At 44.6% G+C, this 27,781-nt stretch overlaps 1 protein-coding gene across 6 annotated transcripts in view; it reads left to right on the top strand.

Annotated features, from left to right (window-relative positions):
- The window catches only part of LOC130528540 (voltage-dependent R-type calcium channel subunit alpha-1E), a 59,248-nt gene that overhangs the window by 11,623 nt on the left and 19,844 nt on the right, over positions 1–27,781 (top strand). For 5 of the 6 annotated variants that reach the window (XM_057038042.1, XM_057038043.1, XM_057038039.1 and 2 more), the window contains exons 3-12: positions 6,841–7,107; positions 13,283–13,388; positions 13,495–13,634; positions 21,463–21,566; positions 21,668–21,826; positions 22,625–22,815; positions 24,087–24,190; positions 25,541–25,656; positions 25,741–25,794; positions 27,145–27,186. In XM_057038042.1, the coding sequence (XP_056894022.1) occupies positions 6,841–7,107; positions 13,283–13,388; positions 13,495–13,634; positions 21,463–21,566; positions 21,668–21,826; positions 22,625–22,815; positions 24,087–24,190; positions 25,541–25,656; positions 25,741–25,794; positions 27,145–27,186 (1,283 nt within the window). The remainder of the gene's footprint in view (positions 1–6,840; positions 7,108–13,282; positions 13,389–13,494; positions 13,635–21,462; positions 21,567–21,667; positions 21,827–22,624; positions 22,816–24,086; positions 24,191–25,540; positions 25,657–25,740; positions 25,795–27,144; positions 27,187–27,781) is intronic. The other variant, XM_057038044.1, reaches the window with a different exon arrangement.

The raw sequence follows: 27,781 nt of genomic DNA, 5'->3' as shown, positions 1-27,781 counted from the left end.
TCATTGCTGGAGAGGAAAGTCCTTTTTCACCACTTGACTCTCCCCAACTTCCCACTGATATGAGACTGTTTAGCACAGGAAGCAACGTGACCTGTCATCTGCTGCACCAGCATCCAGCACAAATGAAAGACTTTTATGTTACAGTGTTTGATTAAAGTGACTCTTAATCCCAGGATTGCGGCAAAACCCTCAGGCAAAATACTTGAGTCTTGAAAGCTGCCTGGTCAGGCATCCCTGACCAGAATCCCTGAACTCACTTGTGTCCATTAATTCAAAGCTCCAGATTTAGATATCATAGATGTGCCGCAGATGCCTTTGTAGTGTAACACAATTTCTCTTAGCCATTAAAGCTCTCAAGTCAAATGGGTTGAGGAGCTAAAGTTTTTTCTGCCCCTTTTGGGATTGCATTAGATGTATGGGGTCCACATACATCTAGTTGTTGCTTACAGCGTTTGCTGTGTTCACCTAAACACTCCAGGGGATGGGATCTCTCTCTTTCTGTGTGTCTTTGGGCACGTGCGCGTGACAAAGGTAGCACACATGCCGTAGTTTGTGACTTATTTTGCTCCAGGAGGGAGCAGCGGCCTGACAAATGGGTGGAAGGATGCTGGGTAAGCAAAATGAGCCGTCATCAATATCCCAGCGCAGACAGCCGCGAGCTACAGCTTGGGAGGTTCATCAGTGACCCCTAGTGGAGGCACTGATAACCTGCAGCGGGCTCTAAAATCCAAATTAGAGGCGTTTGTAGAAAACATGATGACATTTGTGATGAATTGTAGCGACATTTTATTGAACTAAACAGCAATATTAGAAGAGAGGTGAGTTCTTTCTAAAATAAAAACAATGACAATCTATTACATCTGAAGCTAGTTTGACTTTACCTATATTAAATTTTAACATTAAAATAGAAGTCCTGCTGATGTGATGTTTATCTTTTTCGGATTGTAGATGTCAGGATTTGATAGGGTATTTTAATCTTTAGAGCTTCTCTTCTCTGTCTCCTGCTGACGTTTTCCTTGCTTCCACCAGTCTAAAAACCTTCTGCAGACACCGGCACAGCACCAATAAATTTATAGCAGCCTGTTGGCGTTGTCGATCTGTGGGGCTGCCAGCTTGATTATTAACACTCCTTCCAGTCTCTCTAATCCAAATTTATTTCGATTTAAAAACTAAAATAAAAAGTACATTTGCCGCAGCATCACGTATCACTGACAAAACCTTTTCTTTGTTTCTTAGATTTTTGTTGATCTAGAAAGCTTAGAAATGTAATGTTTTTAAAAAAAAATATGTTATGTTTCTGATTATTTATTTCCCGAGCCACAAAATGCTGTAGTCCCTATCTTTACCGCTAGGTGACAGCAATGATTCAACTAAATCTTCGCTTGAGTTTAATAAATTTGGGACATTAGTGAGAGGACACATTCTTCTCACCTTAATACATGAATGTGACACCTACCTTATATTTATCAACCTTAGTAAAAGCATTAATCTAAAATAGAGTTAAGGGTCTTTTATAGGAAATTAACATCTTGACAAATTGAAAGCTCTTCGATTAGCTGTTTAATGTTTGTGTTTTTAATTGAAGTGATGTCTATTTATTTTTTTGCTTAAGATAATAATATTGTTCAAATACAAATGCCAGCTAAACATATTCTGAAAAAAATCAGTGTCAGTGGCTAGAAAAATGGCACTTAAATGTGAGCTCTGTGACAGCTGGGTGATGAGCAGCATGTTTCTGAGCTCATCTAACAGACAGAATGACTGCATTGCAGGGATTTAATGCACGCATCGCTGCCATGTCAAAATCTGCATAATTCTGGTCAGTATCAAAGTCACGAGTTCATCCCAGTGGATTAACAAGGTCACACAGGTATTATGGAAGCCTTTTATTCTTCTTTGGTCCACTATAAGAATCCTTTCTGACAGTGCAGAGATGTCAGTGTTTGTGACTCCATTGTTATGTAGTTCATGGTTAAAGTCTGACTGTTGCTCTCACCTCTCTAAATCCAGGTTGACAGCACGTGCAGGGTGGGGTTAGTTTCTCTGGCGATGATGAACTCTGGTTCCCCCTTGGAGAAGCCATTTTTATTGACTACTTTATATTTCAAAATGTTGGGTTTCAGCGACGGATCCATAGGGCTGAGAATAGGGGGCACGTCGGTTCAGTTGCTAGGTAACAAGTACGAGGAAGACAACAGTGGAAGAGAGAAATCTGGGTTGGGTGGAGAGATGTAGAGAGGGAGGCCAAATAAGACTTAGAGGAGGGGGAAAGAGATAGAGGAAGACGGAGAAAATGCGTTTTATCTGGCTGGCTTCAGGCGTCCATCAAGGCCGGGAAAGGAAGCAACAGTGCTGCTATTTCGGTGATGTGTTTTGACAAAGTGATGACTATTGATTCTGCCAAAAAGACTCGCAATTATTCCCGCTTCCACGATCAAAACACTGTCTGCATGTAAAAAGCCCTAAAAATTCAAATTGTGGGTCTTGTTCACGTCCATCGAGCGCACAGGCAGGCGCGGCGACACATGCACATAAAAGGTCTTCTCATCCTCCAGCCATTACCATCTCAATGAAGCTAAAAATAGTCCACCCCCCCCCCCCCCCCCCCCCACGACCCCTTTATCTCGCCGCATCAATAGGTGTTGTCTGCATGACTGTCCTGTGTTTGTGGTGAGTTTCCTCTGTCACGCTGGTTTCAAGGGCCGTGCTGATGGTGGGTTTGGAGAAACTCAGGAGGTTAAAAGTGTTTTTGAGGTTTTGGGATCCTGTGAAAGCCAGAATGATTATCTTAAGGTTAACATTTGCTTTTTTCTTTCAGACTTGTTTGAAAGCAGGTGATGGAGACTCTAACGCTGGTCCTCGATGTGAGTGTGAGTGGCTGGTGTGTGTCCTGGGCTGGACCGCTGGCCTGTGCAGGGTGTATCCCTGCCCCTCTCCCCGTGCGTGTCGGGATAGACTCACTACCCAAAGTGGCTCTGAATGCGCATAAGAGGCGGAAAATAGATGGCTGAATCATCTTTCAGCTTGTTTTTTCTTAAAAATATTGATTATGAAAGATAAATCACCCAGGAATTCATCCAAAGGCCTGTCAGCTTTTTCCCACGGAAAAACCTCCTTTGACAAATGTTGCAGTGAAACCCGACATCAGGTTTGGATCAGGTTCAGTGATGACAAATGCGCTCACACCCCCCTGTGTGTTTATGGGAGGGCGCAACAGTTGCTTGTGTCTCTCAAGTGTGTGAAAACAAAAAGGGATACTGGAGTCTCTCCCAGCAGTCACTGGGACAGAGGAAGGACCAGACGACGGCCAGGACACACCCACGCCGAGGAGTGATTTAGAGTCTCCAATCACCCGGAGTTAGCTACTGAGGAACAGTTTCTCTCTTTGGTCCATGGGAACCAAAGACTGTGGACCATCGAGATGCTGGTGTCAGACCTTCTTGTGACGTCATCATCATCATCATCATCATATTCCAGTGTTCTCACAAGAGAGTAAAACTAGTAGTATGTCCATTTCAAATATATACAGTATGGTTGATGTGATCACCCAGAAGGATGGGATGGCGCTTGTTTCCATGCTCAGTTCCATGCTCATATTCACCTGTATAGCTCCCTCGAACGGCTGTCAGCAGGTGCGTCATGCACGCTGATGAAAATGCGTTGACAGGACATACACCAACACACAGAGTCCTCCCATGATGCCTTTCTCTATCTGCGTCACAGGGTGAAAAGGTGTAACATAATGTCCCGCATGGGTTATTCTTAGGGTTCACAGACGCCTTTTCAACGTAAACGTCACCATATAGGTTTCGAGATTGTTTGATCTTCCCAAAGTCGCGCACTTTTAAATGCATTATACTCTATAAAAAGTTCTGGTCTTGTTTGACGATCCACATGAAATCTTTTTAAAACGGCTGGAAGGTGGATACTGGTCACATTACATAGACACCCAACACGTGTGCACGTGAACACACGTGCGCTCCCACTCTTTCTTCCCCGCAGGGTGAGGAGGTAATTTCATTACGAGATGTCTGACCGCGATAACGACCAGGTTTCACACACGGACCTGCCAGGGACCCCCGTTAACACGTCCTGTTTTGGAGCTGAAATCTTTGTTCACACCTCAGTCCGGTGACAATAAATACCTTTCCAGGAACGACTGTCACCCCGCTGTCATGACGACAGCTGAGTTCAGCTGTACATTCCATACGAATCCTAACTGTTTTTACCACGAAGACCAGTCCATCGAGGTGACCAAACAGCCCAGTTAGGATAGATTTATGCAATGGTTGCTAATGAGGATTTTTTTAAAAATGTGTTACTTTATTATGCAAGATTTTAACAAAAAGGCTATATTGCCTCACACTTTGTAATGAGATGTCCCAATTTCCATCTGTGCTCCATTTTTAATGCTTGCATAGTGTTGGAGCACTAATGAGACAGGCTACACGCCATTGATCTTCATTGATCACCACCTTCATCATAGCGTCGTCACACCCGTCAGTGTCGGCTCCCTCATGGATTCATCTTCCTTCAGCCTCCATTTTTTGGAGTATTTCAACAGTGAAAATGCTAAAATGAAACTATTTAGGCTGCAGCTGCCTGGGTGTGTCCAACCCTCTACATTTGAGTGTGTGAGTGGACGTGTGTTTGGAGTGTGTGTTCCTGCCTCTCACCCTGTGACTGCTGGGGCACAAAGACAAGGATCGAACCTGCCAAAGCCAGTAGGTTTGTAGTTCATGACCAAGCTCTGAAAGGCAATACTAGATGCCCGGAAACTGAAAATGACGACAGCTCCAGGAGTCATGAGGTTGGGGTCAGTTTGAACCTGAACGTGTTTGGGTCTTCAGTGAAGTGCAGAATAAAGGTAGTCCAGTATCAGTGTACTGTCCCTGAGGGCCCAACACTGGGGTCAGGCCTGAAGGGGGGGATGTTCAGCTCAGCCCCAATCAGGGACATGGAGCTTCCCTCCAGCAGACCCATCATTTGCAGGCTGAGTCATAAGGGTCTGATAGTTGAGGGGCAAAATGATGGCAGTGCTGGGTCCTCCACACACTAAGATGTTAGCAGAGTCCAGAAATAAACAGGAATTAAAAAACGGGGATGACAATAAACATAACAACATCAACATGTCATTCAATAGGGGATTTAATTGCACTCAACAGAGGGAAATTACACATTTATTGGACATTTACTGTGGAGTGATGATCCTCTCTACCCATGATGATTGAAGACATTAGACTGCCCTCTGCAAAAGTGGAGCTCACTAATGGAGACTGACTCGTTTGTTGGCCTGTTTTTAATCATTTACCTTGACAACGAGGTTGTTGATGTTAGATATAGATATGTCCACAGTTGCCTTCAAGAACCAGGCTTTGAGAAGACAAGGCGTTTGTCCTTGGAAGCAAAACAAGACTTTCAGGGGCTTCACATTTGAAATCAGAGAATTTGATTTAGGCTGAACAGTTGATCTGACAGCTGGCTGTCATCAGCTGATGATGCTCTGCTTTCAGCTGTCTGTCTATTCTTTCTGTTTCCTGTTTTCATCCATCCCAGCACTTCTGTTGTTATCGAAAGGCACTGAAGTCCCAGAGAGTCACAGAACCAAATACAAGAAAATATAACCAAACAGAAATCAAAGTTTCCTTTGCTTGTTCTGGACCTGACTGATCCACAAAGGAACCATCAAACAAAAGTTCTGTTTCTCCGAAATTTCACTGAAATTTATAATAAATGGAAGCTGCCAGCATATTTACTAAAAAAGTGACGATTTCAGCAGATGATTACTGTTCCGTCTGCTGCTCAATAGTAGGTTCTGAACTCCATAATTAGCCACAGCCACATTAGTTCACAGATCTGATGCGTGACCAGCATTCACTTTTCTGGTGCGGGGGCGTGACGACGCAGGGCGACACGGCCAATAACGCAGCGTGGTTCCCTCTGCCAGTACCTGAACAGTCCCGGCCAACGCTCACATCAATAATGGACAGCAAAAGCACAAACTGTTGTCAACTGTTCAGATGGCCGCTTTAAGTGATCCGCGCTCATTTATTGTAATCCCTCATGTGGCTTTTCCATTAACGCTGCTTTCCAAAGTGCGCCCTGTGACGGCGCGGGTTGGACAGAGGTGAGGAGAGGTGTGTCCGTCTCCTCTCCCCCTGCTGTAACACAGAAGCTTCCTCCACAATCCTCACTGCAGAGCCGATGGAGTGAGCATTTGTCCCTTCTCTGTTACGCGCATCGACGTTTTGCTGTTTCGCGGGAAAATGTGGAAGGGGGGAAAAAGTTTTCCGTGCGCACTCCTCCTCCTATAGGCGCGCAGTGCGCAGCCAACCTTTTGCTATAAATGGCTAAGACGCGAAGGGGAGAAAGGAGTGATGTGATCTGAATTACTCGATGGGTTCATCTGGAAATCGATGGATCACCCAGTCCTGCGCTCGCTCCGGGGAGTGAGGATGGCTGAAGACGTGACCTGTTGCAGCGTTTCCTTTATTGCTGCAGCTGTTATCTGAGGGGATTTAAAGCGAGTCGAAACCTGTTGTGATTTGAGGATTCGAACATTTCCCCCATTACGCAGAGCGCGCAGCAAAGGAACAATCGTAACTCCTCAGTGGATCCACTGGGGAGGGGGACCTAATTGTTTTAAAAAACATTTCGGAGTTGAAGCGTTTTTTTTTTTTTTTTTATTTATTATTTTGCGAATAAATGTGGTGATGGACTAAAAGGATTCCCGGTATCTCCGCTGCTTCCACGCCGCGCCCAGCTTTGTAGGAGGCTGAGCTCCTGGTCCTGTCTCCTGTCTCACGCTGTCTCCCTTCCCGTGTCGTTTGCCTTCAACAGAATGGCCCGATTCGGGGACGATGTCCCGGGCTTGCTGAGCTCGGGGGATGGAGGCTCCGACCGCATCCGAAACCGCGATGGGGCTGCCGTGTCCACAGGTGGCATCTCCCCAGCCTTCAAGCAAACCAAAGCGCAGCGTGCACGCACCATGGCCCTGTACAACCCCATCCCGGTCAGGGAGAACTGCTTCACCGTCAACAGGTCTCTTTTCATCTTTGGGGAGGACAACGTGGTCAGGAAGTACGCCAAGAAAATCACGGAATGGCCATATCCTTTTCTGATCCCTGGTGCAAATAAAGCGGGTAAGGTGTAAAAAAATCGAATGTCCCCGAGGGAAATGTTGTTTACACGAATACACACGTCATTTTTTTTAAAATAATGACGAAATAAACGAAACCCTGATTAATATGTTTAACTACACATAATTACAAAAAAAGGTGCCAAATTATTCACCGGGTTCTGTGCAGTTTCAGCACCATGGACAGCATGCAGCGAGGACCACACACACACACACACACACACACACACACACACACACACCACATTTAGAGGCGGGAGTTTTAATCAGTTTGCTCTATTCAACCTGAGAGAGAACCCAAATGCGTTTTAGTCAAAGTTTGAGATGCAAAAACCTGCAGGAAGATCTTTTTACATGGAAGATTGTGAAGATCAAGACAGATTTTCTCCATATTTAAAGACTATGGAGACCTTTGTGTGTGGGGTCGCAGCAGCTCAATCCATGAACCTACTGATGGGAAAATTGCCTGCAGTTAGAGTCTGTGTTGGAAGGAAAATAGCAAACCCTGCTGCAAACCCAGTAGGATCTGTTTTGTCCCGTTCAATTGAAAACCAGCTGAAGGCTCAAGTGCAGAAGTTGTAAGTAGATGCAGCCGACCACTTTTACAGACTAATCAGGAAGGTGTGTCATCCAAACACCTTGCTACATGACTGTTTACTGGGCTGCATTGTCCAACCATATGACTCACGTTTTTGTTGCTGAAAGGGCACAGGCCGCGTTATTTCCTCTGCCTGCTGCTGAGCGTGGTGGCCACATGCGATCTTGCAGCGGCGGTGTGTTTGTGCTGCTGCTTTGTGGCTCGCCAGGTGCTCGGGCCAGGTGTGGCCCCTTTTCTGCTATTGTTCAGCTGCATTCAGCATCTTCCTGACAGACTGACTGGCTCAATGCTGGTCGAAAAGCAGAAAGATCGTGATCCTGTCATTGAATCCGGTCCCGTCAATAGCCGTGGATGAGGTTTATGTTGGTTATTTTTCAGAAGCTCTTCTTCCTCTCTGAGCGGATGTAACGCATCAATGGCTGCACCAACAGACGTGTTACCTGGTTGAACAATACAGCTGATTTTAAGTTTAAAAAAGGCTTCCATGTGCTGTAGTGATCAGAGAAAACCAGGTTGGACTGAATAACCTCCAGGTTAATGTGGTGTTATGGAGAAAGTGTCTCATTACCTCTAATGGATTCTCTTGTATCGGATTAACAAACATTAACAGCAATGAGATGTTATGATGTCTGTGTCGTATTCTGTTACATCCAGTCTTGATTCACACACTTGTACTGTTCGCTCGTCACGGCGAAGGAACCGTCTGACACGTCCATGCTCACTACACATGCAGCATTAATGGATGAGCTAAAGCTGCAGAAAGTGATGCACACATTTGTATTTCTACTTTTGCTAATAAGGCTTTTAGCCACACTTATTTTTAAGCTTAAATTTGTTATTCACCACGATTCAAAACTGGGTTATTTATAGATGCAAACGTGTGACATTTTCACTGTCTCGGCAGCTCTGGCTGCGATTGAAGTGTGTGTGTGTGTGTGTGTGTGTGTGTGTGTGTGTGTATGGAGCTGCTCTTGTATTGGTGTGTCTAAGAGCTGGTATGTTGACAACACCTCTCTGTTGTCTCTGAAGTTTTGAGCTGCAGGTAAATACTGTACGAACCCGTTTGTTTGTTGGCTGGACGCAGACATAATGAGCCGTTTGACCAACCGATTTGGCCAGACAACAAACATCTGGTTACAACCTGGTCTTTGAATCAATATATAGGTAATATTTTTGATGGCGGTAGTTTGTTTCCTAATTTGAGCATTTAGCCTGAGACCTGTTACACACCAGGCCTCTAAAAGCTCCTATTTTTATGTCTTTTTGTTAAATTGTTAATATTACAAGGACCATACCAGTTTGCGAGAAATGTGACAAGAATTCATGCCTTTATTTCCAGCTTTCTGTGATGGTGGTTATGGACATTTAGGGAGCAACTGGCACATCTCACATCGTCCATTCATCTGCTCATATTGCTTTCATCAGATACATTCAACTCACTCAAACAATTCGTTTCATTTTGCAATTACAATTTGGGTACATTAGGCACTGAACGGCATGGAGAGATGTTCGATATGAATTCTAAGAATTTTGTATTAAGAAGAAGGTTTGCAGTCAGCAAACTTCACCATTAAGTTTAGAAGACCAGACAAAAGGTCTTCATTGCACCAAAATGTCTTTATTTTGGGGATAAAATTTGTATTCTCGTCCTCTATACATGGCGTGTACAAGAACACACACACACACACACACACACACACACACACACACACACACACACACCCCTCTGTAGGACATCTCTTAAAAGGTCAGCCTTCACAACTCACCATTGTTATGTCGCCATAGAAAGCAGATTTTTTGCCCCTATGAATACTACACGAGTGATGTGTTCAGGAACCATCCAGATCTTTCTCTTTTTCAACAGCATGTGTGGTCCTCATGTCTCCTTGTGCACAATTACCGGCAGATTAAATGCGCCTAAAAGCAGTCACCAGCCTACCTGCCAGAGGCTGCGGTCGATGGGGGCAGGGCTCATTAAACCCATGGCCAGAGTTTTGTGTGGCAGGCCTGGGGAGGACTGGCAGCTGCTTCTCCTGTCTGATCCCCACTGGGCCTCCACCCCTGCAGTGGGAAGTTTCCCATTGAGAAGATACACTTCTGAATAATTGATTTATGGATTTAATAGAGCTTGTTTCATCAGAGCACACAGAAAGATCCACAGGCTTGCTGATTCTTAGACTTTTATCTGTTATATAATTAGACCTTTTGGACATGATTTTGTAATGAACATTTTATTTTTGTGTTCTAAACAGTGTTCTAAAACACAGCAATTAAGGAACAAAGAGGCCATTACCTGATGATTACCAGTACTCAATCTAAGCTCTACTGGTTAGTAATAAGATTCTAAAATCTTCTCTTTATACATTTGTTCAGTACATGAAAAAACAACATCCATCTTCTGTAATTCGGATAAAGTGGACCGGGGACCATGAGTTATACTGTGGGAACGGAACGTTGTTCAGTTTTCCCACTATCTCAAATACAAAAACCAAACATTTTCTTTGCTCATGAATCTCTGCTCAGTGCCTCATGAGGACAGCCCAAACTCAGAATTTAAGAGCGCAGCTGTAGGAGGAGTCTCGCTTGACCCAAACTTCTTTCATATGATAATCATGGAGACCACTGAGCTCCTGAGAATAATAAATCAAGCAGATCTTTTTCCTAGGCTTGTCCAGATCTGTGTCTTGCCACAGCAAAAGTAATGTGCAATTACCGACAAACCTTTGTTCCTTTGAGTGCAGCCCATCTTTCATTTTGGGATGTTATAATTGAATTTTCAATAACAAAAAAAAAGCAAAACTCCATTTTTATTCCTGAGACTTAACCAGCATCAACACAACGCCGGATCTCGCTGACATTATTGGCATTGTGCTTGTATTTAAAATCCTCTTCTCTGTTTTTAACACCTGCTCTCACATGCAGTTAATCATTCATTGTTTCTCAATAAGCCAGCCCCAGATGCCTGTGAGTCACATTGATTTTCACCTCTCTATAATAATAATAATAATAATCGTGAGCGTGTTCACAGACGCACCTGCATCACGCCGCACGTCCCCACGTCTATTTTTATATGAAAGCATGAAGAATGGAGGCAGCGCGCCGACGTCACCGTGACTCACAGCGTTGCTCACGAGACGCCACGCTGCCAGAGCGGGCAGACGATCTGTGACCAGTGTCACACGGCAGAGCGGCCCCGAGGAGCCGTGATGGAGACACTTGTTGAGTGACTTATGCTGCAGTGCAATGAATCACAAACCACAGTGCTTCTGCGGACATATGGTGTCCGTGTTTGAGAGTCGACAGGGAAGATACGAACGCCTCCGCAGTGGTCGCAGGCGTTAGTCCCGTCTTTTACGTTTTGGTATAGTTACTGGTTCAGTCCACGTTCGACCAAAACATCCTCCTGCAGATGGTTATGAATTCTATATTTAAGATGATTCATCAATATGTTGAGATTAGGTTAGTGGTCAGAGAAAGTTCCATAAATGTCATAGAGTTTTATGTGTCTCATGGTGCTTGCTGCATATTAAGTACCAGAATAATATATGTATATAATATATATATATAAATACCAGCAAAATGAGGACATTTTGGCAGGTTTTCACAAGTTCAAAGGACTGTTTGGCAGGTTAAGACATGACTTTAAGGTCGAGGTTAGAATTGGGTTAGGGTCACAGTTAAATATTTAGCTTTGATGTTAAGGTTCATGGTAGCTACTAAGGAATGCATTATGTCTATTAACGTCCTCACAAAGATAGAAGTACAGCGCTGTTTGTGTGCATGAGACACAGAGAGAAAGAGAGCATCTTCCAGCATTGACTTTTGGCTTTGAGGCTGGCCTGTTGCCGTGGATACCTCTGTCTTCTCTTCCCTTCCTGCCCCTTCTTACCTCCTTCTGCCTCCGTCCCTACATAATGCCCCCCCCCTCTTCTCCTGGTGTCTGGCATGTGTGTTTGGAGTGCAGGGTGTGGTGTCTGCCTGCAGCATGATCTCGGTGACGGTAAAACCCCGCTGCTGAACACAGACGGCTGTGGTTTATCTTGCGCTGGTGTGTTTTCCTCAGCTGTTAACTTGTTCGCCACGGAACCAACCAGTGTGAGCAACAATCTCTGGGTGGGTGGGTGTAAAAGGCGATGGTTTGTTCCTCACTGCTGCCTTGTCCCTAAGTAACCCTGAGCTGTTTATCTGGCTGGTGTTCCCCTCCTCCTCCTCCTCCTTATTGCCCATTTGTCTCCCGAGCCTCTGACTTGATTCCAGTGCCATCCTCACCTGCGCAGATCAACAATCATCCTTCTTCTCATTTTCTCATGCCATTCCTTCCTGTCATCTCTGCATCTGTCCGTGTTCATGCTGCGGATTTACTTGCTGCCTCTGCTGCCTAGATTCTGTTTCTGAGGTTGTGTCTAGTAGCCATGAAGTCTCTCATGTCCAGCTGATCCCGACATCTGTGCATCGGCGTCTGCAGGAGAGCTGCAGAGATGCTAGCATGCCGGGTTAATTCTGTTCTGATGTCAGCCGCCGTCTCTCTTTGCAGGCTTATGCGGCGCTGTAATTGCAGTCTTGCTGGCATTGTGTTTCTCAGCCTGTTGAAACCATGCAGATCATGTGGACCACGGCGGTGTTTGGACAGGTCGGGGGCTGCTCCGAGAAGGCGCCATCAGGGAATGTGTCATCTTGTAAAGAAGGAGTTCCGCTGGCAAAGCAAAACACTAATTTATACGGTTTTTGACAAATCCCATCAAAGAATAGCAAAACAATATCATAAAATCAACCATGATCTTCTAGCCTAATGGCGCTACAACTGCTGCTATTCATTTATTTCGGCATAACACCTAAAAACCAGCCGTAGAGCGTTACCTTTTCCATATGGGCATGCCATGTCTGCTTCAAGGACTAATCCAATCTCAGCAAATTTGATGAGTTATTAGAGTCATTTGACTGTAATATGACACTAAGGAATACTACACAGCCAGGCAGCATGCTGCAGGTAAAAACGCGGCCTTGCAGCACTTTATTGAGTCATGTTATTTCTTTTTATTCTTTTCTTTGAAGGCTTGGTTTGCTCGGAAGGTCTAGGAGACAAGACAAGGATGTATAAAAACACATCCAGACCCGACATCTACATAGGAGTACTTCCTCAGTTGGCTGAAATAAATATAACCTTTACTTTTCTGTAGTTTCTGACACATCTTTAAGTTTTCTGTAAAGATTATCACTGTTGACGCTGTTCCAGCTGTCATTCCACGTCTGTCTGGGGAGGCGATAGTGAGTCACCTCGGAATTGTTGTGCAACGTGTGTCCAAGAAGAACAAGTTTCCCCCGCCATTTCTTGTAAAAACCACTTTTAATTCTTCGAGAAAATTATCCCACATTCACCTAATGAGAGTGGCTACAAGTACTAAAGTCAAAATGCTGCAAATTACACAGCTCATTAACAAAACAATTACACGGCTTGTGTGTTTTAGAGCATCACCAAAGAGTTAAATGTTTGATTAGATGTTGAGAATTTCAACCACAGACAGATGCTCCTTGACTGGAGGGTCCACTCCGTTCGAGTACATGATCCTCACCACCATCATCGCCAACTGTATTGTCTTGGCTCTGGAGCAGCACCTTCCAGGAGAGGACAAAACACCCATGTCGAAGAGACTGGTGAGCTCTTTACAACCTGTTCTTAAACTAATGAAGGTTTCTTTTTATTCTGTTTTATTTTTTTCTAAGACGACACAAACTGACCCACTGCTTTCTTCCTCTGCAGGAGAAGACAGAGCCCTATTTCATCGGCATGTTTTGCTTTGAGGCTGGTATAAAGATCATCGCTCTGGGCTTTGTGTTCCACAAAGGTTCTTACCTCAGGAACGGATGGAACGTCATGGATTTCATTGTGGTCCTTAGTGGGTGAGTATATGCCTGTGCTTGTGTGTGTGTGTGTGTGGTGTGTGTGTGTGTGTACATAGAACCAAAGGTTAACCATCCTATGAGAAATTCCAAAGCCCCCAGCATTCAGCTGGGGGCTTTGGAATTAATCGGTTTAATAATTTAATTAGCTTCTTTGTGTCTCGTTCGTGGTATTTTAAAAGTTGACGTCACCAGATCTCCCCGAACAAAACCATCACCGTCACCATCTGGTGCTCGGCTCCATTTCAGGGTTAATTAAGCCCTCCTCTCGAGCAAAGTGAAGACATAATAGTTCCTAAAAGTCATTTAGCTTTTCTGAAACCTTATGTTTTGTAGAATCGGAACAAATAATCTATCTTTATTTAGGTCGGCATCTTAGTGTTAATATTGAGTCATTTTTGAAAAGTTGGCTCAACACAGAACAGATAACGGCTGAATCTCCGTGTATCTAGTGGAAACGTTCAAGAGTCACGCAACTGTTCCTTTTGGATTATTGGCTCTGTTTTTCTCATATTGGTCCATAAATGAGGATTCACACACCCGAACCCCAGTGAAACAATATTCAGTGTCTCTCCATTCTGCTGAATATCTTCTGCCATAGATATTTATACCTCATTACGGTACATAACTATCAGTATGGAACGCTGATCTGAAGGGAAAGGTTTGACATTTAGCTCTTCATCTTCATCTTTTGGCTGGGGTTAAAGGAGGTGACGTGGTATCAAGGCTATCTGATCATGTTGGTGCCAGTTGTTTTTTCAAAAGTGTGGAATTGGGAACATCCTCGTTTTCACGCAGGCACGTGCACACAGAAATTAAATATTGATCGCAGCTACAAGGGGTGTCCGACAGGGTTCTTAGAGAATTCTACATGATTTCGGTCTCTTAATTATTGATGTGTTCCAGCTTCTCAAAGATTCCCAGTTTAATGTTGGAGAGGGGAAGGACAGGGCAGCTCAAGAAATGAAGCATGTAGAGGGGAATTATCAGGGAGGATGGGGGATCGAAGTACAGGGCTGTTAAAAAGCTCTCTGCGCTTCTCCCCTGTTGCGCTTCACTCACCTTGATGTGTGCAGACATCTCCTGGTAGAAAGGTCAGCATGCTCTTGTCATTTTTAAAAAAACATCTACAGGCTTTGTTCTGCTTATCTGTGCTTCAGCTGCTCATTTGGGGTGTCTCCTCCCTAAACTGTGACTCCAACTGTGCAGAGAAAATTCATGAAAAAAGCCTTCGTGCTGTTTTTCTCCATCGCTACGCAGAATTTAGACACTCTCGTCTCCATGCGCAGTCACTTGAGGTTTATAACTTTATTAGAAAGCAAGAGAAAATTATGAGAACTGATAATAACATGAAATGAGCCACCTGTGCTGTCTATTAGTTAGTAATTATGGGTAGCTTGGGCAGACAGGGAGCTCCTGTTACCCACGCTCATGCATGCAAACATCACTCAGCTATACTAGCAAAAAAAACTGCCTACTGGTTTTAGGTTTTATTATTATCTGTTAATATACAATGTTTGCCTATATGCAGAGCTCTGAGAACACAGGAAGTGAGGGGAATGACACAGTAGCCTGAGGTTTCAGCTCCTTGGAGGGTGTTTTTGCCCTCTTTCATGAGAAACAATACAGCAAATGTTGCAGAGTCACCCTTTGTTTTGGTGCAGTATTTTATCTTTTACTTACTCTGTGCCCATGAATACATATAATTATCTAACCATGTAGTAAAAGTGTCAAGACCAGAGGCGATGATTAGCTCAGCAAGTTGCCTCGCCGCTCCACAACGATCCGCGTTACACCGGGAAGCGAGTGGGAGCGAGGTATGAATAACTCAATGCTTGCAGTTTCCTTACATCGCCAGCCAGCCACTGGGTTTTGAATTGAGGTCCGGAGGAGGTTGATGCAATAAAAAGACAACAAGTGGAGTGAGGGGAGTGGGGAGAAGAAGGGAGAAAGGCTCTGAGCTAAAAGGGACTTTTCTGTGTGTTATCGTACATAGTAATTGGCACCTTGGCAACCTCATCCTCCAGCAAGCCCGCTATTAGACTGGCTACCAGTTGACAGACGGTAACACCCACTCAAGGGATTGTGCCACTAACGTGTACCAGAGGAGGGGAGGAATCTGTGAGCTCTATTGGTCGTGACATCAGCAGATGATACTAAACAGAGTAGTATGATTGCGTCAAATTTTTCTACCAGGAAGTGACTGGACACAATCCGGGCATGTTACTACTGGTGTCACATCCATACTCCGTGTTTCTGTTATTTACACATGTTTTCAACCATGATGATCGCCTGTTCTTGAGGACAAGAGAGCAAAACACTCGAGGATCGAGGCCAATGACACGATTGGCATTCGTGGAAAAAGATGCACTTGAAAGTATGATAATTCAGTATGTTCTCCTATATAGGAGCTAATGCTAACAAAGGCCAATAGATAGGAATTACATTGATACACCAGTTGAAAGTAATAAAGTTAAAGGGACAGTTAAAATTAATTTTCTGCTACAAATATCATCATTACATTCTGATGTAAATCTCACGCCATCTTAAACGAGGTACGTCTCGTGTTTCAGACATGGTTCACAAACCACCAGACGCCACGTATTCAGAATAAATCAAACTCCTCTCAGAGAAACACGTCAAACATAAATCTGCCTCCTGTCTCCTCTGTTGATGTCTGTTATGACATCATGATCTGAGGCTGATTTAGGTGTGCTGCGGGTCTTTGTCATGTACAGTTAGTAGCTGGACCTCCTGCACCCCTGGCGTTCATTGAAACAGGGGTGGCGTCATTGTTGCTGCCTGCACAGATTGATGCACCCCCACTCCCACCCCCCCACCCCACCCCGTCTCGCTGAGCGTCAAAAAGGGGACTATTGCTGCTCCCTCACTAGTCAGGAGGGAGAGCAAAGTTGAAAACTGCACAAGATGGTTTCACCACCAATAATATCAGCCTGGGAGAGAGACAATGCTTCATTTTCACAGCCTGTTATCACATTTACTCTTTTCTTCCCCTTCTTATCCGTGTGCCACATCGTATTATCCCTTTATTCCTCACGTATGCTCATGTCTCTGCTTGCTGTTTTTATCTTTTCTTCCTCACTGTCTTTTTTTTTTGCTCTTCCTCTTATTTGATTTGCCATTGTTTTGCCAGTGTTGGTAAAGATGAGTCAAACCAGCATCTGAATGCTCCTGTGAAAACTGAAACCACAATCTGTGTGTGTACGTGTGTGTGTGCGTGTGTGCACGCGCATGTGTTCATTCATGTGTATGAACCAAACGTGCCACTACTACATGAATTTCAGCCAGCAACACCTTATGTCTGTTTGGCAGACTCTCTCTCTCTCTCACTCTCTCTCTTACACACACACACACACACTCACACACACGCACAGACACACAAACACACAGACCTGTCTTCTCCAATTGTATTTCCCATCTGTTGTCTGATCGATTGATGAGTTCAGACACAGCAGGGGAGGATGCGTCCCCCCGAGCTGTTACTGTGGTGACTGAGGACCCCACCCCAGGTCAGGCTGTCACTGGCTCCAGCCCCATTGCTCCTCTGGTCAATGAGTCCACACTCAGACCAGAACATGTTATCGCTTACAAAAATGATCTGTCAGTTGTTTATTCCATCTATCAGATAATAAAAAGAGGAATAAACCTTCTCTGCCTCTTGGGAAGGTGAGGCGGTGTCTTTGGACAAAGACTCAATAGAGAGTCTCAGATTGCGGAGTCCAATCTGGTATCTGATCAGAGCAGATGAAGTACTGGGCTGAGATGAAAGCGGTCCTGATACTGAGTGCAACTCACATCCAATTAAATGCAGCTAAATTGCGAGTGCGAAGTCACTGCGACTGATGGAAGCCGAGTTGATGTTCACTTGAATGTTTCTCAATTACGAACCGTCAGGTTACCGCCGCAATTGAATTAGATTAGAGCAGCAGCGTTTCTGAGAAAGTGAATTATGTGCACAGGCTGCCGCTGGCGCCGAACAGGCTTCTGCAAAATAGAGCTCAAACACACCTGGGCAGAGCTGTCCTGAACCAAGCGAAATGAAATTGTTTCAGTCACAGAGATGGAGGAACAAAGTACCTACACGACACGTTTTGTTAGGAAAGAAAATGAGGCAAAGTTTTCCATGTTGCCCCCTAGTGGTCAGTTGCAGTAAAGGTATAACCGCACTCCTGTTCACTGTTGAAGTGACACCTATGAGATTATGCTATTATGTAGTTTCTGGGTAGTTGCAAAGCCAGCTAACTCCAGCTGTTCACCTTTTTTTAACGGGGCTTCAGGCAGCAGTTGGAATCTCTGACAAGCAAATTGAGTGAATAAATAAATGTCAAGACGGATGTGATGGGATGTATAAGATACAGCAGATCCACTCTCAAACAGCATACCAGCAAAAGGGGGAGGGCACTTTTTAAAAACATTTGCTGCAATAAAGCCATCAAAATCAATGTTGTAACCAGCAGCAACCAAGCCTGACCTACTGACGACCTGTTTTAAACAGCAGCAGCGTGGCTGTGTGGATATTACGTAATACAGGACTGGTGCTGTCAAGTAATTGTAAATGGCTGTCAAGTGGTTTCAGTCCAATCAGGCTAATATTACATTTAAAGGTTAAAGCTTTAGTTTAGGTTCAACGCCTCCCTTCTTCAGCGGCTTGTGAATCATTCACCTAAATCAATTAGTGGTTCTGGTTCAGAGATAAAAAAAGCAAACGTTTAGAAACTGTAAAACGCACTCAAACAGCTCATATTCATCAACAGCGGACCAATGTCTGCCGGTGGAAGCGGCCAGTCACACCGGTCTTGCATAACGGCTTGCACGTTTTAAATGCGATCGTACGGGGGTTCTGTGTGTGTGAGGGGGGAGTTAAAAATGAGAGAACACGCTGTGGGAGGCAGAGAGGCTTATGTTAACCAAACCATTCATAGCAGCGCTGTAGGAGTTCCTCCACACAGTTCCTTATTCTGTCAAGACAATGCGCTGCACACACACCACCCACTGCACTGCGGGCCATCGGATTTATTAATTCGGCAGAGTTTCATCAGGTGGGATTGTTGGGATTTCATAACAAATTCGGATGGAACGTCAGGTCCGCAAAAGCAGGTGCGCCTTGTGTTCGAGCCACCTTTGCTTCCTCCAACAAGTCTGTGAAGACGGTACAGACATGTCCAACGTCCACTAAACCTGCTGGAGTTAAAGGGTCGATCGCCCGGATATTAGTGTCATTGTTGTCACCTGTTGGAAATTGCATTCGAAAGGACTGTAGCCTCAAGTAAAATCTCACTTTGACCATTTTAAAGTCAACTAGCATCTACAATTGAGCTTATTTGATCATCCAACTGACTTGCAGACCTCTGCAGCAGATTTGTCTGCATAGTTCCACAAACATGTTTCATATTGTAAAAGCGTCATTCAGCTCACGGTAAAAGCTTCTTTCCATTTGAAAGCGTAGGTGGGTGGGTATCTGATTAGCGATCAGCCTGCCAATGAACCGGGTCACAGCATTGTCAGAATCGCTGCATGGTGCATGTCATGACACATTTGTCACACAGCAGAGAGCTGTCAGTTGGGTCTGTCATCGTGAGCCCGGCTGACAACTCTGACCTGGACATCGGCTCTCTTCTACAGCGTGTTTTCTCGGATAATGCCTGCAGAACCGTGCTCGGCCGACAAAGGCGTTTTTCTGTGTGACAGCTCCCTCGTCAGACATCTGTCAGACGTTTATAGTATCTGCTCTGTGTGAGTAAGTTAACTCCTCGCTTTCGCCAGGCTGCAGATACAGATTTCGGTATAACAGCAGTTACGAAATACAGAGATTAAAATTTTAAAAGATAGCAGAAATTTCTGAGATTGAGGTTGATTTAATAGTCTCTCAATATGACCGTTAATGACAACACATGCTCCTACATAAGGTCAGAAAAACTAGAAGGAGGAAATAAACTGTTTGCCAAAATGTCCCGTTCCTGCCAAATCAGCCATATGTTTGGTTTGGATATTTACAGCTGCCAGTTTCTGTGGCCAAGCGTCCCATCTGTCAACGGGCCAGTAATGGCGATACCACGCAGCACAGCAGAGGTGAAGTAGGGGCCTGTTCGCGGCTTTTGGACTCTTCTTCACATTTGTTGTAATTTTTCCTGTTTTTGAGCCTGTGAGTGCGAAATGGCAGCGCTTCGCTGTTGGCATACCGGCAAAAATAATGAAGACAAGTTGTTGATCTATACACTTAGATAAATGTATGAAAACAATATCAAGCTAGGACAAATAGTGTTTCCAGCGTTTTTAATTAGCAAGCGCTGTTGCCTGGCAACATAAACCTCAGTTAGCCCAACAATAAATAGAGCACTACACACATCCTGATCCCTGTAAAAGAGTTAAGTAGCTACAGCTAAACAATCAATGAAATTGCTTTGATTCACCATTTATTTCCCAACACATTATACGGTTTATTCTTTAAATTGAGACACCCCTGGTGGTTCAAATTATAGCTTCCATTTAATGCACGTTTCACTTCGAAAACCTTCAGCAATTGGTCACTGGTGCGACCACAGAGTCCGACAAACAACAACAGGCTAAGGGAGGATGTCATTTACAGCCACGGTGTCCATGACAACCAAAGAGGCGGCAGATTAGCGGCGGAAGGAAAGATTGAGTGATGCTGGAAGTGGAGAAATGACAGCGGTTAGAGTAAGAGAATGATCGGGTAAATGGAGGGAGTGACAGGAGAAAAGGGGGGAGCAAATGAAATAGCTGGTGATAAAGGGAGAAAATCAGGGGAGGTGGGGGGTTGTTAGAGGTGAAGATGATTCTATTTTGGTACTGGTGTGGATGACGGGGTGCTATTTTTATCCTTTCGCTATCAAGTCTGACGAGTCTCTCTTCTTTTTTTCTTCTGGTTGAAATAGCTTGTGCTCAGGGTCTCACCAACACTGTAGGTGATTCATTCTCACCCATGCAGCATCGATTTAATTGGGTCTGTGTTGCTATTTCTCCATATTCACAAACTATTTCCAGCAATTTACTGCAAAGATTCATGGTTTTTGTTAATACCACACAGCTGCCACCCCATAACAGACCTCATTAATCAACCCCTCGTTTATGTTTTTACTTTATTTGTGCTCTCACACTGACAATGAGCTTAATGAGCTTTATTGAGCCTAAACAAAACACAGTATGGAATCAGAGGGCGTTAGTTTAACGTTATGCTTAGATCAAATAAATGTGGTCGCCTCCCACAAAAGGTTGACGGAAGACAGAAGAAGCTGGAAGGAGGTTTGAAGGAGGAGAAACGTTCAGATGGAGAGCGTGATGTCGTGTGAGCGTGCAGAAAAGTGAGAGACATGAAGAGCTGAGACTAATAAGGGGTTGGTCTGAGAGAGGTGAGTCTGGCAGGTTCAGCAGGGAAAAGGCAAAATAACAACGTGTGTGTGTGTGTGTGTGTGATGCTCCTCCTAAAGAGTACCCTGCCTTCCCCTGATGGAGCGGCTTGCTTTGTTCTCCTCCTAAATAGCCGTTGTCACAGCCGTCCTCCCACATATTGGGAAACAGCCAAACGTCCCCAAAGCATCCCTGTTGTTTCCTCTCTTTTCTCCGCCTGATGGAGACCCTCGTGTCCTCACACTCCCTATCTGAACACTCCAGCCATCCACCAGCTCTGCGTGGCGATGGCCTCGGTGTGTTTCCGTGCGTGCGAGTCCCATTGTGCTGGTGCGAAGCATGAAATTCTTCTTTTTTATCCTTGTGCATCTGCAAGATGGCGGCAGTCTTCCTTAGCCTGGGTGGCTCTGCTTTCACACGTTTGTGCTTATTTCTGTAGGATTCTGGCTGCGGCAGGTGCACACATGAACATTTCCGTGGACCTGAGGACCCTGAGGGCGGTGCGAGTGCTGCGACCCCTAAAACTGGTCTCAGGAATCCCCAGTAGGAACCTCAATCCCAGCAATTTTGATATTGAATTAAAATGTTAGATTAGACTCCTTCCAAAACTATCGATGGATTCATTTCATCACTTATACTTTCAGGCCTGCAGATTGTCCTGAAATCCATCATGAAGGCCATGGTTCCTCTGCTGCAGATCGGCCTGCTGCTTTTCTTCGCCATCCTCATGTTCGCCATCATCGGCCTGGAGTTCTACAGCGGCAGACTGCACAGCACCTGCGAAGCGCATCCTGGAATCCTGGGTATCGACTTGAACTCACAGCACAAAATCTAATGCTCACACACTCCAGAAGTAGTCATGACAATTCCCAAAAGAGTTCAACGGAATTCATGTGGCTCTCCGAGGATCATTAACTGGGTGATTTTAAGCACGTACGGTGACGTCTGCTACAGCACGTACGTGGAGAGGGTCATATCGACAGATCGGAGTTATTTTAATTGAAGACCTCACTGGATTTGCAGGAGGCCGGTCGTCAATGACGACGACCTCAACACCTCTGCAACACGCTTATGGCCTTGATGAAACAAACACAGCAAATTGCAGGCAGCTGTAAATAATTGATAAATGTACCCGGACGTTTCTTGCGTGCGGGATCATATCGCAGAGCGGGTTGGAGGGGTTGCGCTCGTGCTCCTGCTGGTGTTTGGGTGCATCGCGTGTCTGTGTGTGGACCTGATTGTCGCAGCACCATTGTTATAGTCCCGGATGCGTATACTCAAAAGTGCACACCTGGAGGCTGGATCTAACCGGCCTGGTCGCTATCATTAAAACCAACAACTTGGGTCGATATTACAATCGTTTATTGTGTTGTCACAGCTGTCACTGAACTGCATGTTGTTTGGGTTTTTTGTTTGTCTAATCTGATATGGAAATGACTGAACCCTCAGGCTGTGTGACCATGTTTTAGAAGTTTAATAAAAAGCTTATTGACTAAGTCTACATATTTCAGTCAACTTGTAAGGCAAATATTGGTTATCTTGGTTCACCAGACGTGCATTAATATGAGAATATGGAATCTCTCTATCTTTTGTCTGTTCAGAAAATGAGACGGTGGACTCGACTGAGCTGGAGTTCCCCTGTGGCGTTCGCCAATGTCCCACCGGCTACCTGTGCAGCAACGCTTGGATCGGTCCAAACGACGGCATCACTCAGTTTGACAACATCCTGTTTGCTGTTCTCACCGTCTTCCAGTGCATCACAATGGAGGGATGGACCACTGTCCTTTATAATGTAAGCACCCACCCAAACACACGCGCTTAACCCTAACCCTAACTTCTTACCTGAAACCTAAAGCCCAGTCTCAGCCCTCAAACAGCCAAGATGTCCTCCTTTTGTTGAATAAAGCCATGTACAAGAACACACACGACTCTAGAGATCAGCACCTCAGGATCTGAGATCGTGGTCCTCAGCTGGAAAAGAGTTGAGCGCTCTCCCTGGGTCAGGGATCAGATCCTGTCCTGAGTGGAGGAATCCAGGTATCTTGGGAGCCAGTTCAGGCTGCTCAGGCGGCCTCTTGGACACCTTTCTGGCGGTGGCCAAGGACCCAGGACACACTGGAGGCGCTCTGTCCCTCAGCAGACTGAGAGAATTGCAAGATGGAAGTCTGGCCCTGCGACCTGACCCCAAACAAGCATCAGGAAATGGAAAGATGTTAAATTAGTGTCTACCTTATTGGTTCAGGTAGCCGATTAAGACCTACAGTTATGTTTCTTTTTATTTTATCCAGCCCTAACCCTTAGGTTTCCTGATGTAGACGTTGTTCCCCTGGGGTGTATTACAGCATTAGAACAAATTACTTGTTGTGACTCATGAAGTCATGGGTGAAAGATCTGCTGGTTTGAACATAATGACCAAAAGAACAATGTGTGTTTGGAGCACACCTTTAATAGTGTTTTTATTACCTGTGTTCACGTGATTAATGGCACCATTTACCGACAATAGGTGCGGGGTTTTATCATCCTTCTCGGCTGACACCATCAAGTCTTTCCAGTCCATATCACAGAGTCAACACAATCCAAAGAGGGATTGTGAAGACAACAAAAAGCTGACTCAGAAAAGAACTGAGAATGTTCCCCCTCCACAAGCTGCACCAGAGACCCAACATGTCACGAGGAGAAATCTTTTCCTGGTCAGACAGATTGAAACGTTGCCCTGCTCACCCTGAGCAGCTGCGTCAGAGCGAAACAGGCGGGCAGACAGTCCATCGACAGAATGGACGACAGTGGCACCAATTACTAATCTGATTTATCTGCTGCCTGCATGACCATTGAACAAATCAGGCGCAATCATACCCTCAGTGGCCAGAGACAAACACCCAGATCCTGTCCAGATAACAGTCCCTGTTAACAAGAAAACAAAACCCCAAATAGTGCCAGAAAATACGTAAGAGCGAATAGAGTTTTCAGAGATGTCCTATCACAGTTCATCCAGCCAATAATGTCTGTGTTGGCTGTCTAATCCTGATTCTGAGACTGATTTCACATTTGTGGTTAATGTTTCAGACCGACGATGCCTTGGGCCCCCTCTGGAACTGGCTCTACTTCATCCCCCTCATCATCATCGGCTCGTTCTTTGTCCTCAACCTGGTGCTGGGAGTCCTTTCTGGGTGGGCGCATGTTCTGTATCAGCATGTGTTGCCGTGGATGTGTCTCATCAAAACAAGTCAAACTGTAGTAGTTTTATTCAAACCTATTCAAAAACCTCCTCTGTGAGCCTTTCCTTGCATGGTGGAGGACATCCAGTAATGCTGTTGGGACCAGTTGGGCACTGGCAGAGCCAAACATATTCTGTTTTTCAGAATATGACAAAGGAGCTGTGAATTCAAAAGATTAATAGATTATTTAGATTAATTCGGTTCTCCTCACTGGCCTCTTCTATGTTGTGTCATGTAAAATGTCATGTGACTGGTTCTGGTCATGTGACTAGGTAACATGACAAAAATGCTTTTTTTAATTGCATACTGTTCAAGCAAATTTATTATATATTCCTCATAAATTTTAATTTATTTGAACAATTCTGAATAAATTGTGCCATTTGATGGGATGCATTATTGTTTTCCTACAAAATTTCATAAGCTGCCGGTATTGAATGCACCTTTATATATTCAGAAAGCCAAACCGTGGACAGCTCTCTCTGGCAGATTGATGGCCTGACCTCATCTAAAACAAACTTGACTGCTGGATGTGAAATCAGGGGATAAAGCCTGGTATTAATTATTCTGCAGGTACACCATCGAAAGGCAAAGAAAGGCTGGATGGTGGTGGAACTAGGTCTGTTAGGTAAAGCTAAAAATCTCTTAGTCTAGCCCAGCTGAGAACCGGGAGGATGAATTTATCTTCTGCAGGGAAACAGAGAAACTCTCAGAGCTGCAGGGCGATGATTCCAGACAGAGAGGGTGCGAGCGTTAACTCAGACAGACAGGTGAGATTACAGAAACAAGCGCCTGCAAAGGAGCATCACCGCTGCAGACAACACAAGAAGAATGGAAAACCAAGAGGGAGGAACCTGCTCAAATTAAATTGATCGGCGTGTGCCTGAGGCTTCGGTGCCGCCAGAATCCACCAATCGCCGCCCTCCCCCAGATGCACAGCACTCCAGAAACGCATCTCTGTGCTCTGCTGGTGGAGGACGCTGGCATCTGTGAGAGTTTGCGCTCTCATTGTCGCGGATACCACTCGAGTTCTGTGGTTCACTACATGGTGTCAAATTTTTACACCGTAATTAGTTCTTGAGAAAGGCTAATTGGAGATTGGTTTTCATTATCCCTCGCTATGAGAGACCAGACCTTGTTCACCTCTCTTCTCTTCTCGCCTCTTCTCTGCTCTTACAGCTGAATGAACAATGAGCAGCAATATTCTCTCCTCTGGCTGCGCCTCCAAGAGGAAAACCTGTGTAATGTGAACATATATCCTCATACTGCTCTCAGAATCCAATGATGTTGTCATTTGTGGTTCAGGGAGTTTGCTAAAGAACGGGAGAGGGTGGAGAACCGCAGGGCTTTCATGAAGCTGAGACGCCAGCAGCAGATTGAGAGAGAGCTGAACGGCTACCGGGCCTGGATCGACCGGGCAGGTGGGTCTCAGGGTCCCGCTCGGGAGATCAACCTGTTGAATAAACTGTTGCAACAATATGACGATATGCTTTATGTCTTTGCAGAGGAAGTGATGCTCGCTGAGGAGAACAAGAATGCCGGACCTTCTGCCCTTGATGGTAAGTCAGCGGAGATTTCCCTCTTCCACAGTTTCATCTTTCATCTCGATGCTTTTGTCGTACTGCTTTTGTTAATTATTCCTTTATCGCCGAGCTTGACCAGTCGGACGTATAAGCTGTGTTAGAGGTTAATAAAAATGTTCACGTCTCAGGCTCTTGTTCTTGAAATTAATACTTTTATACTAGTAATACTTCTGTGGTTTGTTCCTAACCCACTTTATTAAACTCACTCCACAGCTTTTTTTTTGCCCCCATTGGTTCTTTGGATGAATTTGGTCTGCAGACAGGAGTGCCCCCCCCATTACCTGACTGAATATTAATCATCCTTAACAACTAATTAGAGCTATTTTGAAATAACTAGCATAAATTAAGTGGATCTTTGCTTAACAACGTGTAGATAAAAGATATTTAAATGATGCTGTGACCTATTATTTATCCCTGTAGCTGTAATCAGGCGATCATCACAGGGGTCATAGCATCAGCCCTTTTTACACAGTAATTGTGAGCCCTCTACTTATTAACACACAACACAACAATTCCTCAGAGGAAGATTTTAAATGGCAGCATTAAAGACTAAAGGGACCTTTATCACATGCAACAAGTGCTTTAGAATTTAGAAGTAATGACTTTAAATTCAGTGAAATGATTTCACCCCTAACGTTGTTTTTTATTATTACAATTAGAAAATGTGCCAGATAAAGTCCAGTTTTCTTTATGGATTGTTAGCTTAAGAGAAACGACAAAAGGCAGATGTATTCATTCAGCCAAGCACGTGTTAACGTTCAGATGGAAGTTAAAGGAAGTCTATGTGTAGCTACAATGTTAAAGTGACCAGATAAACACATGTTGAGTTAGAAAAAAGTGATGTTTTAAAAAGATAATATCCCTTATATCTGACAGCCCTGGTTGGTTGCTGAGCAGGTCTACCTCTGCCTGTGTAAAAAGGGCGGCTTTAGCCAGATGGTTAGCATTTAGCTCATGGAGCCTTCCTAAAAACTTAACAGAACTGCTACGTGGACAAAATCGATAGTTGAATATGACAATGCTGTTTGGTTTGTAGTGCCTTAACATTGAAGACAAAATATGCAGGTTCCCGAAAACAAAAATGATCCCTCTGAACAAGATACTCTGGCTTCCTTTGTGTGGAGATGAGCCATACATATTAATATACTTCAATGCGGCTCAGAGAAAACACCAGTAAACTGCTCTTATCTGCTCTTCACACATAGACTTAAGAATGATGAAGATAAACCTGCCGATATTCACGTTGCCGTAGGTAGCTAAGTGCCTGCTCTGACCCTCTCCTCGCTAATCCAGCAGGGCTTTTATTAAATGTTGATTGATTGGCAGCTCTCAGGAGGCTCCCAGAGTGGAGTACAGGTGGTACCTACGGTGAGAATCGTCCTCTGTTTTACTCACAAACGCACACACGCGCTTGCACGCACACACGGCATAGAAACGCATCGTTGCTGAGGCAACTGCAGTGTACTTCTGCATATATTTCCATTACAACAGCCAGCAGTCATCTGGCCTGATGAAAAACATCCTGATCATGGACTGATCATTTCTGCTTCGCCCTGCGCATCAGTCTGGCTTTCTGGCCCTTCAAGGGCATTTCTAAAGATCCAATAATTCGGTTGACAGTAGAAGCAGGCAGAGTTGTGCCACGACTGATGGCACAATTTAAAGTGTACTTAAAATAATGTCGGCGTCTAGCATAAAGACACTAAATAACGTTTTGGGAGGAAATCCCTGATTGGTCTGTTCTGTTAATGAGCAACATTTTTACATTGCGAAGATCATTTTGATTGGCTGCAGCTGAGACTGATATGCAGAATATATTTAGCCGGCCTGGTCAGAAATGACACGGAAGGGTGATTTATTAACGACGCAGACACACACATAAACATGTGAGACGACCTAAAGGTCCAACACACTGATAACACTGACTGGAGCATGCGTGCACACCACAGCACGTTCCCGTGGC

Source organism: Takifugu flavidus, chromosome 7 (assembly GCF_003711565.1).
Source record: "Takifugu flavidus isolate HTHZ2018 chromosome 7, ASM371156v2, whole genome shotgun sequence".
NCBI classification, from domain to species: Eukaryota; Metazoa; Chordata; class Actinopteri; order Tetraodontiformes; family Tetraodontidae; genus Takifugu; species Takifugu flavidus.
The sequence above is the reverse complement of the archived record's forward strand: the minus strand, read 5'-3'. Positions and strand labels throughout refer to the sequence as shown.